Raw genomic sequence first — 22,488 nt, 5'->3', positions numbered from 1 at the left:
GCATGCCCTCAAGAGAGCTTCAAGCTTCTCATCGAACTCTTCGCTCTACTGGACTGCTGCAACGAAACCTTCATCGTACTACACTTGGATGCAGCGAACCTATGACTGTCTGTGACCGTATGTTTTCTGCTGTCGGAAATTCATTCGAACTTGGTGAACCATCCGTAATGATTAAACGAAGAGTAAATGATATCACGCTTTTTTAATTTTAACTGCATAACATTTAATCGGACTTTTGTCGGTTAAATTAAATTAAGTAAATAAATAAATAACATTCTGTTGACAGTGTTGGGGAGAGCATGCACCGACTAGTCAGAGGTCAAATTCGGCGTTTCAACAAGGCTTGGCTATTTTTGATGGTGCAATAGTTCAAATAATCAAACTACATTTTTCTGCATTTGGGTGCATAGATGATTTTTCAAACGATTGCTATAAGAAAAATTGGAAATTGACTTAGTTTTAAACATTTGAAAGTGAATAAGTTTCGAGACGCTCTCGATGTTTTCGGTTTTTAATTTGTACCCCTATATATATTTATATATATACTAGTTGAACGTTCCCGGCGATGCTCGGGATCAAAAGTTTCAAAATTAGGAATTTTTTATAATTCATTGCATTATTAGCACAACTCACTTCAAAAATATTTCACATCTTATACGACCATCATCACTATAAGTACTTTAACATTCTGAGAACGCACAGAACGGAAATACACATATTTGCAAGCATTTTGTGATTTGGGGATGTTTCACAGAAACTGGAAGTCGTTAATTCGGGTTTCAAAATGACGTATGGAGTTCGAAAGTTTCGGAAGTATTGAAATGGTTGGCCAAATACCACTTTAGATTATTTTCCTGAAACCAGAAGTCGGTATTTTGGAAAATGTTATGTGGGGTCATCCCAGTTCCGAATATACCACACTCGGGTGATAACCGGATATTCGTCAATCGTTCACAGTAAAACCTCTTTTTATGTAAGTTTTAGAAGAAAGAAATCAAAGTAATAAGAATTTAGCGTGACCATTCATGCTTAGTTCTCTTCTATAATCATATCTAAAAAGATAACATGTGAATTTTTTATAACGAAAATGTTTGTTGGTGTCCAAGGAACAGGTCTGAAAAGAAGTTAACGTTTTAATTCACATAACTACGCAAAAATTTAAAAAAAAGATTAAACCAATGAAATGCGGCCTTTCCTCCAGGCAAATGTCTCAAGATCTAGTTTTGGTAAAAGTAGAAAAGTATTTCGAATCCCGTAATGTGTTACTATTTACAAAACTACGAAAACATCAGTAATGTAATTTTTTTCTGCTCGACTCGCACCAAATTAAAACAAAAATTCTTCTGCAAGAAAATATTTGCAGATGTGGAAGGAACAACGAACATTTTATTGAAAAAAAAAAATTACAAGCGCATCGAGCTCTTGCTCAAAAAGTTAAAATTTTGCTTGTATTATATGTATAAATTTTAATAAGAGTATTTTAATGTGTTTTTCTGAATGCAGAAAATTATCTTCGAACATACGTAGTTTTTAAAGTTATAACTCAACTTTTAGCAATGAGATACCTATTATTTTTTCTCAATTGTCTTTCCTGAACATTGACAAACATTTCAATGAAGAACAATCACATATCATAGCGTTGAATATCGATTTGAGTACAAATATTTATGATTTTGCTTGTTCAACGTACTGTTGTGAATAATATCTCAATTTTCAGTGATCAAAAATCTGTTATTTTCACTCAAAAGTCTTTCCTGAACATAAGCAAACATTTCAATGGAAATAAATCATTTACCACAGCTTTGAATTAAGATTTAGAGACATATTGAGCCAACATATTCATGATATTGCATGTTTTACTTAGTTTTGTGAATAATATCTCTATTTTCAGTTATCAGATAACCATTTTGTGATCTCGAATGTCATTCCTGAATATCAAAGAACATTTTATTGAAAAAAATCACGTGTCATCGCTTTGAATTCTGATTTAGAGACAAGTTGAGCCTGAAAAATTATGGTTTTGCATTTTTCATGGGGTTTTGTGGAATATTTTCAAATTTCAAATAATCAGATACCTATTATTTTTCCCTTAAATATCTTTCCTAAACACAACGAATATTTTATTACAGTAAAAATCACAGTTCACTGCTTCGAGTTTTGATTTAGAGGGAAATTCAGCATAAAAATCATGATTTTGCATGTTCCACGTAGTTTTGTGAATACTATCTCGAGTTTTAGTAATCAGATACGTGTTATTTTTTCTCAAATGCCTATCTCAAACATCAACGAACATTTTAATTAAAAACAGAATCACATGTCATCGCTTTGAATTTTGATTTGGAGACGAATTAAGTATAAAAAGTCATAATTTTGCATGTTTTACGTAGTTTTGTGAATAATATCTCAAGTTTTAGTGATCAGATACTAATTATTTTTCCACAAATGTCTTTCCTGAACATTACCAACCATTTTAGTGAAAAAAGAATCACATGTCATTGCTTTGAATTTTGATTTAGAGGCAAATTTAACACAATATCTCAAGTTGAAGTTATTAGATACCTATTATTATTTCTCAAATGTCTTTCTTAAACATCAACGAACATTTTAGTGATAAAAGATTCATATGTCATCGCTTGTGTAAAAGATTCATATGTCATCGCTTGTGTGTTCATATGTCAACTGATAAAATGTAGATAGCGCACATTTATTTCTCATTGATAAGGGCATTATGATAAAAATTCTAGCTGGGAAAACTTTTCTGACTGTTTCCTTAATAACATGTTCTGTAGCGTTTACGTTGGGCTCTGCGCTATACTCACTGTGTTATGCTCACTGAGTTTTTTTACTATCACGGTGCAGGTCTATGATAAATTTAGCCCAGACACAGTAAAATGCACAAAGATGAGTAAGCGGACGAGACTGGAAGTCAACCTTTCATGCATTTCTATTATATTTGGCATCAGAAAAAAACCAATATCGAAAATTACCTGTACTTTTTTTTCATCGGTCAAAACAGTAAAACTTTAATGGCCTTAAAGCACGACTTCCCGAAGTCCGATTGCAAAGGTTATGTTAATCTTTTAGACCTTCACCAGGAGAAAATAACAACCGCTCGGAATCAAGTCGGTTGCAAGATTTATTTTATCAAACAAATTCTACTTAATTGCTGCTGTCGTTGTTTCCCACGGGAAACAAGGTGCGTAGTATCTGCACTTTATTCGAGCTAAGGAATGTCGGGAAACTATGTTATTTCGGACTATGTATCGAATGTTTGTCTGTCTAAGGAAATGGAATTTGTGACTTTACAATGGTCTGGGAAAAGGGCTGCTGCACGAATAAGTTGCAATTTTACATGGAGATTTTTTTTTTCGAGGAGACGAAACTTTTGAGACCCATAGCCAAACGTAATTCAAATAACCAATTGCCATTGGTTACTGTTTATGTCGTGCACTAAACAACAGTTCAAATATTGTTACAGCACACGCGGTGCACAGTAAGCGGTATCGCTAATAATAGCAGGAAAAGACCTAATTTTTTACGCTGTTCTCTCCTATCCTCTCTCTCTCTCTCTCTCTCTCTCTCTCTCTCTCTCTCTCTATTCAATTATTCTCCTGCACTCATATTTCTACTACAACGCAAACAACATTGAGAATGAGTAAAGTTTCAAAATGAGTGACGTGAACGCGCTAAACTACTATTTTTCTAATCCCGATTTGCTACACGATAGTCATTGATTTAGGTTACTCTCTCTCTCTCAACCTATCCCTCTCTTCAATATTCTCAAAATTCATATATTGTTTTCTTAAATTTACTACCAATCTATTTAACATACACCTGATCATGATTATTAACCATGACCCAAAAAATTATGATTAATGAAAAATCAGCCAGCAGAATTTCACTCGCCTCGATTTTGTCCTAAACATTTTGTCACCTTTACATGATCTATTGATTAACCTTACTTTAAAAAAAGCTTATATTTATTATGTTTGACCTAAAATTACAATAGCAATTCCGAACGTGTTATGGAAAAAGTACATTTGTCTCGCGATTTTTGGTCACTATTTAGTCATTTCTACAATAACTCAGGCACCAAGACCACTGTTTTTGAAATCGTTGACCGCTACCAGCCCTGCGCTGTCAAAAATTCACAAAAAAAACTCGAAAATAAATCCGAATTTTAAAATGGAAATACATAAAACCTAAAGGTTGAAGTCAAATAGCAAAGAAATTAAAGAGTCAAGAACTCAAGTCAAAAAATGTCTAAAAGTGGAAAAATCTGAAAGTTGAAAAGTCGAGAAGTCACAAAATCAGAAAATCGAACATTAGAAATGACGAAAATCAAATACAATTTTGCTTCTGTCGACAAGTTGTCTAAACAGGATTAACCCGGAGCTCAAAAATAAAAATAAATGGAGGCTTATAGCTTTTTAACACTTTTTATAAATTTCGGGGCCAACCAGTTCGGAAGTGTCTGCAGTCTGCAGTCTTCAGAGACCTAAATGGAGTTTTGTCATAAGCAAACATACACAGTAAAAAAAATTACATTACTTTAAATGCACATAAATGGAGCATTAGAATTAGAAACCATGTAATATTCCGTGTGGCATTATATTCACATGCAAAGTAAATGAATATATTGTGAATTTGCATGCATATTTATATTCGAAGCTTTAATTTTTTATTAATTAACGTACAAATTTACATGGCTTAAAACGATTCTGTATTGTGCACCAATAACGGTGTGAAATTGTATATGTTTTTCACTTTATGTGCTAGAAATCCTTATTTGCTTTTATTTGTATTAGTTGTAAATTTCATTTTTTGGTACTGTGTAGAAGCGACGCACTTCCGAACTCGCTAGAGGCACCAAAATTCATAAAAATTGTTTAAAAGCTTTAATCTCTCATATTTTTTCAGTTTAAGCTCTAGGGCGAAATCTGTGTTGACCAGCATTTAAGAAAAAATCTAAACTACGACAGTGCATTAAATGAGGCTTTTAATTTATAGTAACCGAACTTTCAACTTTCCTGCACCGTCTCTTAACAAATTCAAGAGAAGCACACACCGATCGCAACGCGATCTAGAACCGCTTTTCATTGCATCTGGATGCAGCCTCGAAACGGTACAAACGAGTGCCGATAAATTTTCATTAAAAAGTCCTGGCCGGAAAACGGCTCCGTACGCGATTTCGCACGCTAATTTACGGCTCGCAGACACGCAGCAGCAAACTCCGGAAAGCGAAGACACTCACGGCCGCCTGCTTACGATGGTGGTGTACACTATTGGAAAATTAAATTATCATTGCTGACGAGGAACCTGTCCGTGTCGGGTAATGGTTTCCCCGCGCTCTAACGCAAAAAGCACTGCGGTATTCGATAATTTCTTCTATTGCATTTATTAAATCACATCCTGCTTGCCAGATTGTTATGGCTCTCGGACGCTCGTTTGTACTAACCGACGATGGTCCGAGACGTTCGCAAGATGATCGGACGGTCCTCCGTGGCTGCTTGTTGCCGCGCAGTCCACCTGATTGTTTATAATTTATTTATCAAATTGAAATTGCCCCCACGGCGAAAACAAAGCCTCTAATGGCAGTCAGTCTGTCAGAGGGCAACAGACCGGCAGCGGTGATGAAGGCATCAGAAGGGAATAAAGTACCGCGCATTTCAAGTTCAGCAAACCTGACGACGTAACGACGGATCGGAACCGTCGCTCTTGGGCACAGTCCAGTGTACGGCGTTCATTCATTGGTGGCGTGGGATCAACCACAACCGATCATATTTCCCCCGTCGATCCGTTGTCGGCTGAGGAGGAATTTTCACGCCGCAAGTGCCTATCGGTATGGTTTCGAGGACTCTCCACCGCTCGCTTCCTCGACATCCAGACAGTGAGGCTGCGCGCGCGTGAAGATCATCAGTGTCGCAGCGAGTTCGATGCGAGCTAGCCATGGAGGGGAAGAGCTCAGAGCCCGTTTTGCCCATATGCAACGGCGTGGGAGCCACCGACATTTACATATTTGGCACATACATGAGAGCACTGCACTAACGCTGACTGACTGACTGGTTGACTAGTTGCTATTTGCTTCATCTCCGATCGTATCTACATTTTCCCATCGGACACGCTTCGCGCTGCGGTGGAATACCCGTGTGCAAGGATGCTGCATGGACCACTCAACAAGCGGCGGTGATGATCTATTTTAGGACATGGCCGTAAATCGTCGGCTGAAAAGTGATCAACCTGCTGTGATCTGCATACAATGTTGCCCCAAACGGATCCTGTCAGCCGCGGTATGACAAATGGTTCGAAGGTTACAGCGAGTGGTGCGTGATCTAGGATTGCGAGCTCGAATCGGACTGACTTATGGCTGCGTGAAGAAATATCGTCTTCAATTTTTAAGCTTCCAGACCGAGCAAGCAGCTGCCACTGACAGCTTAGTGATTATTGATTCACTGGAAAACTACTGCAGGGTTAAATCTGAGTAACTATTTATAGTTTTTAAATTCTTGTGGCCGTTTCATTTTTCAATTTTCGTTTTCCGCTAGACTTCATACTCATTTGCATTCAGCCGACAGTTTTGACTGAATAATTATAAACATTAATAATTACGTTCAATTTTGGAAGCCCAAATCTGTTGGCACAACAAACGTTCAGAAAGGATGATCCAACGCAATTTTCCCCAGCAAGATAGTAATCATTTCGGGTCACCGATTCTTATCAGACAAAAAGAAGCCCCATCCGACAGGTCCAATCTACGGCTAAAACCGGCCCCTCGTGCAGAAATCTCAAATCAATCTTCTTCGGATTTCAAAACACAACCTGTCAATCAATCGCGCGCCATACTCCAACCAAACAAAAACCCATAACAATTCAGTGCGCCCTGCGCGTGGCATTAGCATATAAATTGGAAATTACCACGACCGCCTCGGCTTTCCGTCGCCCTCGCTGGCTCATCCCCGTCAGCCGTCCGTCACCTTTTTGTGTGCTGCGAAATAAGCAATTATTCCAAAAGCAGCCAAAAGCTCGAAGCACTCTCGATCACCCAGAGCAGGTTCGTCGTCCGTCGCCTGGAAGCAAACAAATCACCTTTGTGGGTGTCGATTTTTTTTCTTCTTCTTCTTCTCTTCAACGCTCCAACGCTTTCGTCTATGCTTGTAATTTAATTAGAGCTTGCTCAAAACCGTTCATTCAAACCAAGAGGCTGACGAGACACACGTGAAGTGGATAAGTCACACTTTTCGTACCGCTCCGAAGGATCATTACCAAGAGGTCTTAACACAACAACTCCTTCAAATTGGTTGCCGCTTGCTGGCCGACCGACGATGGTGTCGATCCGAGCAAGCCTCTGATAAGTTTTTTAAAGCGAGAAGCAGAGCGCGGGCCTGCTGAGATTGTGCCTGGTTATTTTCTTGTCGCTGGACAACATTACGCAACCGAACTGTCGTCGTTTGCAATTTATTACAAAATCACGGTTATACTCATTCAGAAGCAGCAGCCTTAAGTGTCGGGCAATAAAATCACGAACAGCTCTCAATCACTCACTCACTCACTCATTCGCACTCGCCCTGGTCGCTCACCGGCTTACTCATTCACAGCCGCCGGAGAGGAGAAGGAATGGGAATTGCCGGAGCCGTTGCCCCCGGAATAAGCATACTGTCACTTGGCTTGGACTCGACGGGCGATGAGAATTCAACGCCTACTTTTCAGCACAACACGCAGCCGTTGCGCAGCGAAAGTGTCAACATGAGTGCAAACCCGACTGCCGTTGACGGTTTTAGGCTGCTATTTTTTGGGGCGGTTCCCCCCGGTAGCGTGTGTACGGTTTTTACCCTCACGCACGGTATCATGGTACGGCTGTGGTGGTGGTTTTCGTGGTGAACAGAACTTCATTTGCATTTAAAGAGGTAGACGACTTCGCGACGAGAAGGTGGCAAGTTGTGACTGCTACTAGGTTAAGCTTTTTATCATCAGCAGAGCTCTTAACTTCGAAGTTGGTAAATGCGTGAGAAAGTTGTAGCTGGATGACATTCGAGGTTACAGCGGTGTAGTTAATGGTAAAATAAAACAAATAATCGTCCCATTGTTACCTGAATTAAAAATCACTGCTTGAGGCTCCGGAAATGACAGAACGTTCATTTATCAAAACGATTCCACTGTCAGGTCATTTTTCTCCCAGTGACATTGAAGCGGTCGCGATCGCGGCACCATTCTTCCGGCTTTTTCCATGATGACCAACGAAGACGACGACGACAAAGCGGATGTGTGCTCGACTCTCGATCCGGACGGTTATATCCGCACCCGGGGGGAAATATTTTCTGTGCTTGCATTTACCATACCGTTGCGTCGCGTGTGAATGGGGTTCCGGATTCGGAAAATACCGATTAATGAAATATGGGATACCATCACAACGGCTAATCATTCCAGCATCCGTCCGTGTGTCTACGATTATCACCGCAAAAAGGTTGATTTATTTTATTATAATGATACGGGCAGTATTATCAGCGCTTTGATAGTCGACTTCGAACTGAGAGTTGTATTGAAGTTAATCAATTTATCACAAATTTTGGAGGTGAACAAAAATTGATCAAATTCCTACTCATTCATTTTCACATTTATCACGATTAAACATCCGCGCTTTTTCCGTTTCCAGAATAATAAATTATTCATTACAAACTAGCTGAACGTTCCCGGCGATGCTCGGGATCAAAGGTTTTCAATTTAAGAATCATTTTTTATAATTCATCACTGCTTTAGCACAACTCACTAAAAAAATATTTGACATCTTATACGTTCTTCATCACTTCAAATACATCAATATTTTGAGAACAGAACACACATAAACTGGAAGTCGCCATATCGGATTTCCAAACGACGTATGGAGTTCCACTTTCGGAGTTATTGAAATGGTTGGCCAAATACCATTTTAGGTTATTTTTCTGAAGCCGGAAGCCGCCGTTTTGGAAAAGTTTGTGTGGAGTCATCCCAGTTTCGAATATACCTATACTGGGTGATATTCGGGCTATTTGACAATCGTTTACAGTAAAACCTCTTTTTAGGAAATTAAAGTAAGTAAGCAGAATTGAGCATGACCATTCATGCTTATTTCTCCTCTATAATGGAATCTAAAGAGATGCTTGCGATTTGTTCAAAACGAAAATGTTTGTTGGTGTCCAAGAAACACGTCTGAGAAGAAGTGAAGGTTTTCTAATAACTAACAATTTTGCATTAATCCACTAAACTATGTAGAAAATCAAAAATGACTTTCAATGCTTAAGTCGCCTCTTAATCTATGTTCAAACCAATGAAATGGGACCTTTTCTCCAGCTAAATGTTCCAATATCTAGTTTGGGTAAAGGTAGAAAAGTAAATCGAATCCCGTAACGTGTTACTATTCACAAATCTACGAATACATCAGAAATGTAAATTTTTTATGCTCGACTCGCACTGATTCAAAACATGGATTTTTCTGCTAAAAAATATTTGGAAATGTTAAAGAAACAACGAACATTTTATTGAAAGAAAAATCACATTTTTGATCAAAAATCATTTCTGATCGAAATCACACCGTTTTGAATTTTGATTTAGATGCGATTTGAGCTTATGCTTAAAAAGTCAAAGTTTTGCATGTATTATATGTTTTTCAAAAAAAAATCAAAGAGAGTATTTTAAGGTGTTTCTTTGTATGCAGAAAATCATCTTCAAAAATGCTTCGAACATACGTAGTTTTTTGAGTAATATGTCAACTTTTAGAAATAAGATACGTGTTATTTTTTCTCAAATGTCTTTCCTGAACATTAACTAACATTTTATTGGAAAACAATCACATATCATAGCTTTGAATTTTGATTTGCAGACAAATTGAGCCTAAATATTTATGATTTTGCACGTTTTACTTAGTTTCGTGAATATTATCTACATTTTCAGTAATCAGATACCTATCATTTCTTCTATGTAAAATGTCATTCCTGAACATGAACGAACATTTCATTGAAAAAAATCACATGTCATCGCTTTGAATAGACAAATTAAGCCTGAAAATCTTGGTTTTGCATTTTTCACGTAGTTTTATTAAAATTATTCAAATTTCAAATGATCAGGTACTTATTATTTTCCCTTAATTTCATCTTAAAAAAAATCACAGATCATAGATTCGAATTTTGATTTAGAAGCAAATTCAGTATGAAAAGTCATGATTTCGCATGTTTCACGTAGTTTTGTGATAATTATCTCGAGTTTTAGTAATCAAATACCTGTTATTTTTACTCGAATGTCTTTCTTGAACACCAACGAACTTTTTAATGAAAAAAAAAACACATGTCATCTCTTTGAGTTTTGATTTGGAGACGAATTGAGTATAAAAAGTCATAGTTTTGCATGTCTTACGTAGTTTTGTGAATTATATTCCAAGTTTTAGTAATTAGCTAATAATTATTTTTCCTCAAATGTCTTTTCTGAACATTATCAAATATTTTAATGAAAAAAGGATCTCATGTCATCGCTTTGAATGTTGGTTTAGAGATAAATTTAGCACAAAAAGTCACAATTTTGCATGTTTGACGTAGTTTTGTGAATAATATCTCAAGTTTTAGTGATCAGATACTAATTTTTTTTTCTCGAATGTCTTTCCTTAACATTACAAACATTTTAATGAATAAAAAATCACATGTCATTGCTTTGAATTTTGATTTAGACGCAAATTTAGCTTAAAAAGTCATAATTTTGCCTTTTTTCACGTAGTTTTGTGAATAATATCTCAAATTTTAGTAATCCGCTATTAATTATTCTTCCTCAAATGTCTTTCCTGAACATTAACAAACATTTTAATGAAAAACGAATCTCATGTCATCGCTTCGAATTTTGATTTAGAGGTGAATTCAGTATAAAAAGTCACAATTTTGCATGTTTTACGTAGTTTTGTGAATAATATCTCAGAATATCAGATACTAATTATTTTTCCTCGAATGTCTTTCCTGAACGTAACAAACATTTTAATGAAAAAAGAATCACATGTCATCGCTTTGAATTTTGATTTAGAGGCAAATTCAACTTGAAAAGTCCTAATTTTGCATGTTTTACGAAGTTTTGTGAATAATATCTCAAATTGTAGTAATGAGATACTAATTATTTTTCTCCAAATGTCTTTCCTCAACATCAGCGAACATTTTCCGGTTAAAAAACCTTTATGTCACCGCTTATTTTTCTGATTTAGAACGATTTCAAATGATGATGATTAGTGTACACCACAGAGACGGAGGGAATAATATCAATAGGATCAGGCGTTACGGAATGCCATTTTTATATAGCAGACTAACCTGTTTTGTGATAGTCAAATTGTTGTTACTCATATTTCATCCCCATCCTGTTGTTATAACAGCGTCAAAATAGTCAAACCATGAATTTAAACATTTTTAAAATATCATTAGTGTAACTTAGTGTGATTAATTTGGAAAAAGAGTTTGTCTAAAAAGGTTATAGATCATTTTTTTCTAAAATACATATACACCTAAAAAAAATTCCTTCAACATAACTTTGAAACCAACAATTTTTAAATAATTATCTCAAAAAGCTCATTTCCTAAGAATTTTTTTTTTCCAATAAAACACCTAAACGACAATTAAAACCAAAAATGGTAAAATTTCAAAAAATAAAATTAGAGCCAGAATGGTTTGTTTGATGGGTAGGTTGACGGCAAGGTTGTAGAATGTTATTGTAGAATGTTCTTTTCACAAAACATAATACGTTGTGAAACAGAAAGAAGTTTAAATAGCTCAAAAAAGTCAGATCAAAAATATGATAAAATTGGGAAATGAATCTGCTTATCCAAAGAGAAAAAAAAACAGAATTAGAATTAAGAGTCAAAAATCAAAAATCTTTTATTCAAAGTTCAAAGTACCATGGAACGGGGTGAGCAATATCTTTTGGTTAGTATTTTTATCACGAATTTTCAAGTGATCAATTTCACCCCACCGATCAATTTCACCCCATTCTACGGTAACAAATCAAAAGGAAAAAGTCAAAAATCAGAAATGGGCAGTTGAAAATCTAGTCAAGAATTATCTATAATAATTATCTTATAGATGAATCGTCTATCTCCCCCAAAAATCTAAAAGTCAAAAGAAGTAAGTCAAAAATAAAGTCAAAAGTGGAAGGTCGAATTTCAAAAGTCGTAAATTAACGTCAAAGAGCCAAAAGGCGAAAACCAAAAATCGAAAGTCAAAATTTGAAAGGCGATTGTCGAAAGTCAAAAATCAAAAGCCAAAAGTCAAAAGTAAAAAGCCAAAAGAAGGAAATTAGAATTGAAAAGCCGGAAATCAAAAGTCAAAAGTCAAAATTCGAAAGACAAAATCCGAAAGTCTAAAATCAAAAGCCAAAAGTCAAAAGCCAAAAGTCAAAAAGGCAACAGTAGAAAGTCAAAAGTGAAAAGTCATAAATTAAAAGAGAGAAAGTCTAAAGTGAAAGTTAATAGCCGAGAGTCAAACGTTAAAAGTCGAAAATTAAACTCCAAAAGTTAAAAAGTTAAAAACCAAAAGTTAAAAATCAAAAGCTAAAAGTTAAAAATCAAAAGCCAAATAACGAAAAAAGTAACAATTCAAAAAACATAAATAAGGATCAAAAATTTAAAAACAATTTTAAATAGGAAGTTAAATAGTCAAAAAACAAAACTAAAAAGTCGAAAGTTAAAATTCGAAAGTCAATAATCTCAATTCAAATGTCAAAAGCCTAAAGCCAAAAGTCAGAAAGGCAAGATTAAAAAGGAAAGTCACAAATTAAAAGTCTAAAGGTCTAAAGTCAAAATTAGTAACTTAAATTCAAACGTTGAAAGGCAAAAGTCAAAAATTGAAAGTATAAAGTTTAAAGATCACAAGTCAAAAACCAAAATCAAAAAGACAAAAGTCATAATCAAAAATTTAAAGCCAAAATTAGTCAAAAGTAAAAAATAAAAAGACAAAAGTCAGAAATGAAAAGACAAAATTCAAAAGAATTAAATCGAAAGTAAAAATAGACTTGAAATCGAATGTTTAAAATTAAAATTCAAAGGTAAAAACTCAATCCAAAGGTGAAAGTCAAAACTTATAAGTCGATAGTCAAAACAAATCAAAAGACAAAAATCATCAATCATGAGTCAAAAATAAAAAGTCTAAAGAAATTAGTCAAAGTTCAAAAGCTATAAATCAAAAGTCAAAAATCAGAAGGCGAAGATCACACATCGAATGTCAAAATTAAATAGCCAAAAGTCAGAAATAAATAAAGTCAACAGTAAAAAACAGTCAAAATTCAAAAGTCTAAAGAGTCAAAAATTTAAGAAGGAAAAGGTAGTAGGTTGTATCCAAGACACGACCGCATAACTGACGTAGAACTACGCACACTATTAACAAATGCATTGTTGTAGGTGTTTCATTAATGAGTCATAAAGTCTACTAATGCTTGCTTTGTGTTGTCTCAACAGTGGGGGAATGAAGACACTGAAAACACGAGCTGTAAAAGCTGTTTCACATTCTGTAAATTAGACGGCTGCTACAGATTTAAATTGCTACTATCCAGCACAGATTGCTCGCTTGAGTTGTCAAAAAATTATTAACCTTCAAATATTTGTTTATTTGCCTTGCGAAAAGCATTTTGCTGCTCAAAATTGGATTAGCTGATGGCAACCTTTATGCTGCCTCAGTAGTGGGGCAATAACGGCAGTCTGACGACACACGCTGAGAAGCGAGAAGAACCGCGCTGCTCCTGAGATATGGTGACCAACCACCGGGCAAGTAATTTGTTCAGTTTTATTGATTTTTGTACACAGCGAAAAAACACCGATGGTGCTCTCACACACGCAACTATTTTAACCCGTATCGTGTTGCGGTTTGTAACCATCAAGCGATTTCGTTTGCTCGCTGTTGCGTGTTGCATCGTGTTGCAACTGAGCAGCTGGGAGACGACGAAACTCTGTTCATGCTGTTTGATAGAATCGACTTCATATCAGTTCTGCATAGTCGAACTAACTGCCTTTGTGAATGCTTTCTAACAGGGCAGTTTGTTATTCAAAATCGGTTATGCTGATCGCAGCTTTTGTGCTGTCCCAAATGTGGGGGTATCAACTAAATAAAGTAAAATTAGACAACTACAACAATTTGATTGCTAGGATCCAGCAAAGAATGTTTGCTTGTGTTGATGCCAGAAAATTATCAACTTTCAATTACTTGTTTATTTGCCTTGAAAAAGGCATTTTGCTGTTCAAAATCGGTTACTGATCGCCAACCTTTGTGCTGCTCTCACAGTGGGGGAATTAAGATACACGGACAACATGCAATGTGGAAGCTATTCCACATTCAGTAAATTAGACGGCCGCGACAGATTAAAATTGCACGGACGCTTGTTGCGTTGTAAAAATTATTAGCTTTCAATGACTTGTTTATTTGCCTTGGAAAAGGCATTTTGATTTCCAAAATTGGATTTCCTGATGGCAATCTTCATGTTGCCACAACAGTGGGGGAATAATGGCAGTCTGGCGACACACACTGAGAAGAACCGCGCTGCTTCTGAGTCGTGGTGACCAACCACAGCGCAAATGATTTATTTAATTTGAAGGCAGCCACAGGCGCAACCCGCTGTTACTTCTGAGTGCTGTATCTGCTTCTACTGCTGTCAACGTTGTGGACGGTCCATCCAGCTCACCTTCCGACTAATGAATGTAGCTAGTTTTCCCAGAAACACTCTTTTATAGCCGAAGGGTGCTACGTAATAGGCCACGCCTTTCTGTTCAGTTGTCTAATTCTCTAATATTCTTTAGACGAATTATTTCACAATTCGCATTCGATATTTGTTTCCAGCGAATAAACACCGATGGTGCTCTCACACACGCAACGGTTTTAACCCGTATTTTATTGCGGTTTGTAACATCAAGCGATTTCGTTTGCTCGTTGTTGCGTGTTGCATCATGTTGCAACTTGGCAGCTGGGAGACGACGAAATTCTGTTAATGCTGATTGATTGAATCGACTTCATTAACTGCCTTTGTAAATGCGTTTTAACAGGGCAGTTTGTTATTCAAAATCGGTTATGTTGATCGCAGCCTTTGTGCTGTCCCAACAGTGGGGGTATTAACTTAATAAACTACAACAGAATTTGATTGCTAGGATCTCGCGAAAAATGTTTGCTTGTGTTGATGCTAGGAAATTTTCACCCTTCAATTACTTGTTTATTTGCCTTCAAAAAAGGCATTTTGCTGTTCAAAATCGGTTGCTGATCGCAACCTTTGTGCTGCCCCAACAGTGGGGGAGTAAAGATACACGGACAACATGCACTATGGAAGCTATTTCACCTTCTGTTAATTAGACGGCCGCGACAGATGTAACTGCTAGAATCCGCACAGAATGCTTGCTTACGTTGTCAAAAATTATTAACTTCCAATGACTTGTTTATTTGCCTTGATAAAAGGCATTTTGCTGTTCAAAATTGGATTTGGTGATGACGATCTTCATGCTGGGCTAGTGCTGCTGCTAAGGAAGGACGACTGCTGCTGTCGCTGTCTAGAACTATTATGAGCGGCTCCGGCTGAAACAGGCTCTTACATAGGCCAAATAGCATGTTTTCAATTGCAAGGTATATCATTCTGTCGACCGTGCTTGGGAAGCAATCATATAACGACCAATCGGAGAACGTAATTTTCGTTCAAGCAAGGCTTGACAATTTTTTTTTTTTTTTTTTTTATTCTCGTTTATTTTCCGTCGGTCTAGTTCCGCCACTGTTGTGGCCAATCACCGACGCCCAGGGAGGCGACTCCACACCCAGGACCCTAACTCACGACCCGTTTATTAACGGACCGGCGCCAACGGCTTTACTTCCTCATGCGATGGAAGGCGTGATCCCAGAGATTTTTCGCCTCAGAAAATCTCCCGGTGTCGGCTAGGATTGAATCTAGACCAGTTGGGTTGGTTGTGAGTGGATCACGCCACCTCACAACCATCGACACCTATGTCGGCGGTGGGATTCGAACCCAGGCGTCGAGCGTGGTTGACGGAGACGTTACCAACCACACTAGGCCCCCGCTCTTCAAGGCTTGACAATTATCAATAGTACAATAGTTTGCATAATCAATCAACAATTTTCTACATTTTGGTGGATGCGTGTATAATTTTCCAAACAATTGCTGCAAAAATGAAGGAAATCGGTTGAAAACAAACCGGTTTATGAGCATTTAAAAAGGGACATATTTCGTACCTTTTCGTTGATAGTTTTCCTATTAACATCCCTATGTGGTAGGCTAAAGAAAAACGTAGTTCTACGTCAAAACCAAAAGTGGAAAGTCAAAATTTGAAAATTGATAGTCAAATGTAAAAAATCAGTCGAAAAAAAAGTCAAAATAAAAAAAATCGAAATGACAAGGCAAAATAGAAAATAAATAAATCAAAAGTCAAAAGACGACCATCTGAAATCAAAAGTCAAAGGTAAAACTCGAAGCTCAACAATCCAAAGGTAAAAGTCAAAACTTTAAAGTCAATCATTAATCAACGATCAAAAACCAAACTTGTAAAGTCATAATCAGAAGTCGAAAGTCATCAATCAAAAGTCTAAAATAAAAAGTGAAAAGAAAAAAAAAACAAAATAAAAAAATTATAAATCAACAGTTGAAATTCAGTAGGCGTAGTTCACAAATCAAATGTCAAAAGTCAACAGCCAAAAGTCAAAAGTAATAAATCAAAAACACATTAAGTCAAAACTCAAAAGTCATAAATAAAAGTCAGAAAGCCGAAAAGCAAAAACCAAAAATCGAAAATCAAGAATCAAAAGTCAAAAGTCAAAAGTAAAAAGCCAAAAGGAGGAAGTCAAAAGTACAAAGTCAAAATTCAGAAGTCGGAAATCGGAAATCAAAAGTCAAAAAATCAAAAGTCGAAAGCCAAAAGTCAAAAAAGTCGAGAGTGAAAAGTCACAAATTGAAAGTAAGAAAGTCTTTAGTCAAAGTTAATAACCGAGTCAAACGTTAAAAGTCAAAAATTAAAACCCAAAAGTTGAAAAGTTAAAATTCAGAAGCAAATTGCTAGAAATCAAAAAGTCAAAAGAAAAAAGTCGAAAATGAAAAATAAAAATTCAAAAAATTCAAGCAAAAGTCAAAAATCAAAACACAAAAACCATAAAAAATCGAAAGCCGAAAAGTCAAAAAGCGAAACCAAAAAGTCGAAAGTTGGAATTCGAAAGTCAAGAATCGAAAATGAAAAGCCTAAAACCAAAAGTTAAAAAGACAAATGTCAAAAGGAAAGCACAAATCAAAAGTCGTAAAGTCTACATTCAAAGGTAATAACTTAAAGTCAAAAGTCAAAAATTAAAAGTGAAAAGTTAAAAAGTCAAAAGTCAAAAATTAAAAGTCGAAAAGGCAAAAGTCCTAATCGAAAATTTGAAGCCAAAATAAGTCAAAAGTCAACAATCAAAACTACAAAATCAAACTAAAAAGATCACAAATCGAAAATCAAATAACACCAATCATCAATAGTCAAAAGTAAAACGTGAAAAAAAAATAAATTGAAAGAAAAAAGCCAAACTTCAAAAATTATAAATGAAAGGTCAAAAATCAGTAAGCGCAGGTCCAAATCAAATATCAGAACACATTAGCCCTAAGTCAAAAAGTCAAAAGTAATAAGTCAAAAATAAGTAAAGTAAAAATTCAGAAGTCATAATAAAAAGTCAGAAAGCCGAAAAGCAAAAAAGGGCCATCCACATTCCAAGTGGACAGCTTTGAAGGGGGGGAGGGGGGTCTGTATAATGTCCACGGTCCATACAAAATTTTTAGAATTTATATGGACAGTTGCCCATGGAGGAGGATAGGGAGGGGGGGTCAAAATCGTCAAAAATCTGTCCACATGGAATGTGGATGGCTCCAAACCAAGACTCGGAAGTCAAAAATCAAAAGCCAAAAGTCAGAAGTAGAAAGCCAAAAACGGAAGTCAAAAGTTAAAAATCGAAATTCAACATTCAAAAGGGCAAAAGTAAAAAGTTAAAAGTAAAAGCAAAGCCTTGGTGCTACATTCCGTATCGGAACTCGACCTTCTGTTTATTATACACAGACTTCGCAGCCAACTGTTGAGTGTACAGGACAATTGCGGGGCTAGCGCTACGATCCTACTGACACTACAGGCTCTCCCGAGCCGAGACTCGAACCTACGACGACTGGCTTGTTAGGCCAGCATCGTACCTCGAGACCAGCTGGGAGATTTAAAGTTAAAAGTAGAACGTCATAAATCGAAAGTCAGAAAGTCTATAGTCAAAGTTAATAACCCAAAATTCAAAAATTAAAAGCCAAAAGTTAAAAATTAGAAGCCAAGAATCAAAAAGTCAAAAGAAAAAGGCGAAAGTGAAACGTAAACATTCAAAAAATATAAATAAAAAAAAAGTCAACAAGTGAAAAAGCAAAACTAAAAAGTAAAAAAACGAAATTTGCAAGTCAAAAAAGTCAAGAAGCCAAATGTCGAAAGGAAATTCACAAAACAAAAGTCGAAAAGTCTAAAATCAAAGTTAGTACCGTTAAACGTTGAAAGTAAAAAGTCAAAAATTAAAAGTAAAAATTTAAAAAGTCAAAAGTCGAAAACCAAAGTCAAAAGGCGACAGTCACAAATCAAAAGTTTGAAGCCAAAATTAATCGAAAGTCTAAAGCAAAAATACGGAAATCAGAAGACTAAATTTGAAAGGATTAAATCAAAAATAAAGAAATCTAAAATCGAACGTTCAAAGTTAGAAGTCAAAGGTAAAAACTGAAAACTCAACAATCCACATATCGCACATATCAAAAGTCAAAAATCATGGGTCAAAAGTCAAAAGAAATTAGTCAAAGAAACAAGTTAAAATTCAAAACATATGAAGCAAAAGTAAAAAATCCAAGGGCGAAGGTCACATATCAATCAAATGTCAAAAATCAATAGCCAAAAGTCAGATAAAATAAAGTCAAAAGTGAAAAGTCAAAATTCAAAAGTCATAAATGAAAAGTCAAAAATTTAAGAAGGAAACCCCAAAAGTCGAAAGTCAAAAGTTAAAAGTTGATAGTCGAATGTCACAAATCAAATAATAAATGTCAAAAAGTTAAATGTCAAAGAAAAAAGTCAAAAGTCACAAAAGATAAAAGTCAAGAATCAGAAATGAGAAGTTGAAAGTCAAAACTTAACAATCGAAAAAAAAAGAAGTAAGAAGTCAAGGTTAAAACGAAAAGACAAAAGAGAAAAGACAATAGAAAAAAGACAAGACAAAAAACAAAAAACAAAAGACGCAAGCCAAAAGACAAAAGAAAAAGACGAAAAACGAAAAACGAAACACGGAACACGAAAGACGAAAGACGAAAGACGGAATAAGAAAGACGAAAGACGAAAGAAGAAAGACGAAAGATGAAAGACGAAAGACGAAAGACGAAAGACGAAAGACGAAAGACGAAAGACGAAAGACGAAAGACGAAAGACGAAAGACGAAAGAAGAAAGACGAAAGACGAAAGACGAAAGACGAAAGACGAAAGACGAAAGACGAAAGACGAAAGACGAAAGACGAAAGACGAAAGACGAAAGACGAAAGACGAAAGACGAAAGACGAAAGACGAAAGACGAAAGACGAAAGACGAAAGACGAAAGACGAAAGTTGAAAGACGAAAGACGAAAGACGAAAAACGAAAGACGAAGGACGAAAGACAAAAGACGAAAGACAAAGGACAAAAGACAGAAGACAAAAGACAAAAGACAAAAGACAAAAGACAAAAGACAAAAGACAAAAGACAAAAGACAAAAGACAAAAGACAAAAGACAAAAGACAAAAGACAAAAGACAAAAGACAAAAGACAAAAGACAAAAGACAAAAGACAAAAGACAAAAGACGAAAGACAAAAGACAAAAGACAAAAGACAAAAGACAAAAGACAAAAGACAAAAGACAAAAGACAAAAGACAAAAGACAAAAGACAAAAGACAAAAGACAAAAGACAAAAGACAAAAGACAAAAGACAAAAAACAAAAGACAAAAGACAAAAGACAAAAGACAAAAGACAAAAGACAAAAGACAAAAGACAAAAGACAAAAGACAAAAGACAAAAGACAAAAGACAAAAGACAAAAGACAAAAGACAAAAGACAAAAGACAAAAGACAAAAGACAAAAGACAAAAGACAAAAGACAAAAGACAAAAGACAAAAGACAAAAGACAAAAGACAAAAGACAAAAGACAAAAGACAAAAGACAAAAGACAAAAGACAAAAGATAAAAGACAAAAGACAAAAGACAAAAGACAAAAGACAAAAGACAAAAGACAAAAGACAAAAGACAAAAGACAAAAGACAAAAGACAAAAGACAAAAGACAAAAGACAAAAGACAAAAGACAAAAGACAAAAGACAAAAGACAAAAGACAAAAGACAAAAGACAAAAGACAAATGACAAAAAACAAAAGACAAAAGACAAAAGACAAAAGACAAAAGACAAAAGACAAAAGACAAAAGACAAAAGACAAAAGACAAAAGACAAAAGACAAAAGACAAAAGACAAAAGACAAAAGACAAAAGACAAAAGACAAAAGACAAAAGACAAAAGACAAAAGACAAAAGACAAAAGACAAAAGACAAAAGACAAAAGACAAAAGACAAAAGACAAAAGACAAAAGACAAAAGACAAAAGACAAAAGACAAAAGACAAAAGACAAAAGACAAAAGACAAAAGATAAAAGACAAAAGACAAAAGACAAAAGACAAAAGACAAAAGACAAAAGACAAAAGACAAAAGACAAAAAACAAAAGACAAAAGACAAAAGACAAAAGACAAAAGACAAAAGACAAAAGACAAAAGACAAAAGACAAAAGACAAAAGACAAAAGACAAAAGACAAAAGACAAAAGACAAAAGACAAAAGATAAAAGACAATAGACAAAAGACAAAAGACAAAAGACAAAAGACAAGAGACAAGAGACAAAAGACAAAAGACAAAAGACAAAAGACAAAAGACAAAAGACAAAAGACAAAAGACAAAAGACAAAAGACAAAAGACAAAAGACAAAAGACAAAAGACAAAAGACAAAAGACAAAAGACAAAAGACAAAAGACAAAAGACAAAAGACAAAAGACAAAAGACAAAAGACAAAAGACAAAAGACAAAAGACAAAAGACAAAAGACAAAAGACAAAAGACAAAAGACAAAAGACAAAAGACAAAAGACAAAAGACAAAAGACAAAAGACAAAAGACAAAAGACAAAAGACAAAAGACAAAAGACAAAAGACAAAAGACAAAAGACAAAAGACAAAAGACAAAAGACAAAAGACAAAAGACAAAAGACAAAAGACAAGAGACAAGAGACAAAAGACAAAAGACAAAAGACAAAAGACAAAAGACAAAAGACAAAAGACAAAAGACAAAAGACAAAAGACAAAAGACAAAAAACAAAAGACAAAAGACAAAAGACAAAAGACAAAAGACAAAAGACAAAAGACAAAAGACAAAAGACAAAAGACAAAAGACCAAAGATCAAAGACCAAAGACGAAAGACGAAAGACGAAAGACGAAAGACGTAAGACGTAAGACGAAAGACGAAAGACGAAAGACGAAAGACGAAAGACGAAAGACGAAAGACGGAAGACGAAAGACGAAACACGAAAGACGAAAGACGAAAGACGAAAGATAAAAGACAAAAGAAAAAAGACGAAAGATGTAAGACAAAAACGAAAGACGAAAGAAAAATCTTCCAGTTTTAATATTTTTTTTTAGTTGTCATTTTCTGTTTGGCTGATCTTCCGCATAGACGTTCCTAAAGGCAAATTTGCCATTCGTTAAATATTTTGAAACGCGACTCATTTTTGAGAAGCTATTTAAAATTGTTATTTTGAAAGGGTATTGATGATTTAAAATATGTTCAGGGCCAAAACGGTTTGTTTGATCGGCGTGACGTCTTCAGCAAAGTTGTAGATAATAATTTTGTCTTTTCCAAAAAATATACACACTAGAAAGAATATTTTCTCTTAAAAAAAGTTGAAAGACCCTAAACAAACTTTTGGTAAAGGAAAACCCGAGGTGCATTGAAGTTGCATATTATGTCGTTTCTGGCATGGTGTGTGTTGCGATGTAAAAATTTGTTCAAAGATGCTGGTCTAGCAAGCCATTTGTACCTACATGTGATTTGCAATCTTCTTCTTTCCTTTCAAAAGAGGCCTAAAATTCTCCAATTTATTTGAGTGACTGCTCGGAAAAAGCACGCTTTCCTTCAATTCTATCCAGACTAATCTACTCTGCAATCTCCAATAAACAGGAACCATGAACATATTTACAAAATTTGATGAAATTGGAGCTTTTAATGACACGAGCATTCTCCAAAAGTCAACTGTCTGCCTGATTTATTTATGTTTATATTTTATAACGTAACGTAGCATTAACTTTCACCAACAAAAAAAACAGAGTTTCAGTGTTCTTCACGCTTTGAACAGTTCTCTTTTGTTAAACTATCGGCCTTGAAAAAGGTTCTGTTATGACAAAAAATATCTCCCCCTCAGTTTCCAA

At 35.3% G+C, this 22,488-nt stretch overlaps 2 protein-coding genes across 6 annotated transcripts in view; both read left to right on the top strand.

Moving 5' to 3' along the window:
• The window catches only part of LOC129730107 (zinc finger protein sens), a 422,944-nt gene that overhangs the window by 237,280 nt on the left and 163,176 nt on the right, over positions 1-22,488 (top strand). The gene's annotated exons all lie outside the window — the stretch shown is intronic.
• On the top strand, positions 7,615-21,000 carry LOC129729106 (DNA ligase 1-like). The gene is made up of 3 exons (XM_055687589.1): positions 7,615-7,848; positions 19,607-20,107; positions 20,240-21,000. The coding sequence occupies exons 1-3, from the start codon at positions 7,615-7,617 to the stop codon at positions 20,864-20,866; spliced, it is 1,362 nt and encodes a 453-aa protein (XP_055543564.1). The 3' UTR covers positions 20,867-21,000.

The sequence above is a fragment of the Wyeomyia smithii genome, chromosome 3 (genome assembly GCF_029784165.1).
Source record: "Wyeomyia smithii strain HCP4-BCI-WySm-NY-G18 chromosome 3, ASM2978416v1, whole genome shotgun sequence".
Classification (NCBI taxonomy): Eukaryota; Metazoa; Arthropoda; class Insecta; order Diptera; family Culicidae; genus Wyeomyia; species Wyeomyia smithii.
The sequence above is the reverse complement of the archived record's forward strand: the minus strand, read 5'-3'. Positions and strand labels throughout refer to the sequence as shown.

Coding starts and splice junctions, on each gene's coding strand:
- LOC129729106 (XM_055687589.1), top strand. CDS start 7,615: ATGGGAATTGCCGGAGCCGTTGCCCCCGGAATAAGCATACTGTCACTT. Junction 7,849..19,606: donor CCCTCACGCACGGTATCATG/GTACGGCTGTGG, acceptor GAAAGTTGAAAG/ACGAAAGACGAAAGACGAAA. Junction 20,108..20,239: donor AGACAAAAGACAAAAGACAA/AAGACAAAAGAC, acceptor AGACAAAAGACA/AAAGACAAAAGACAAAAGAC.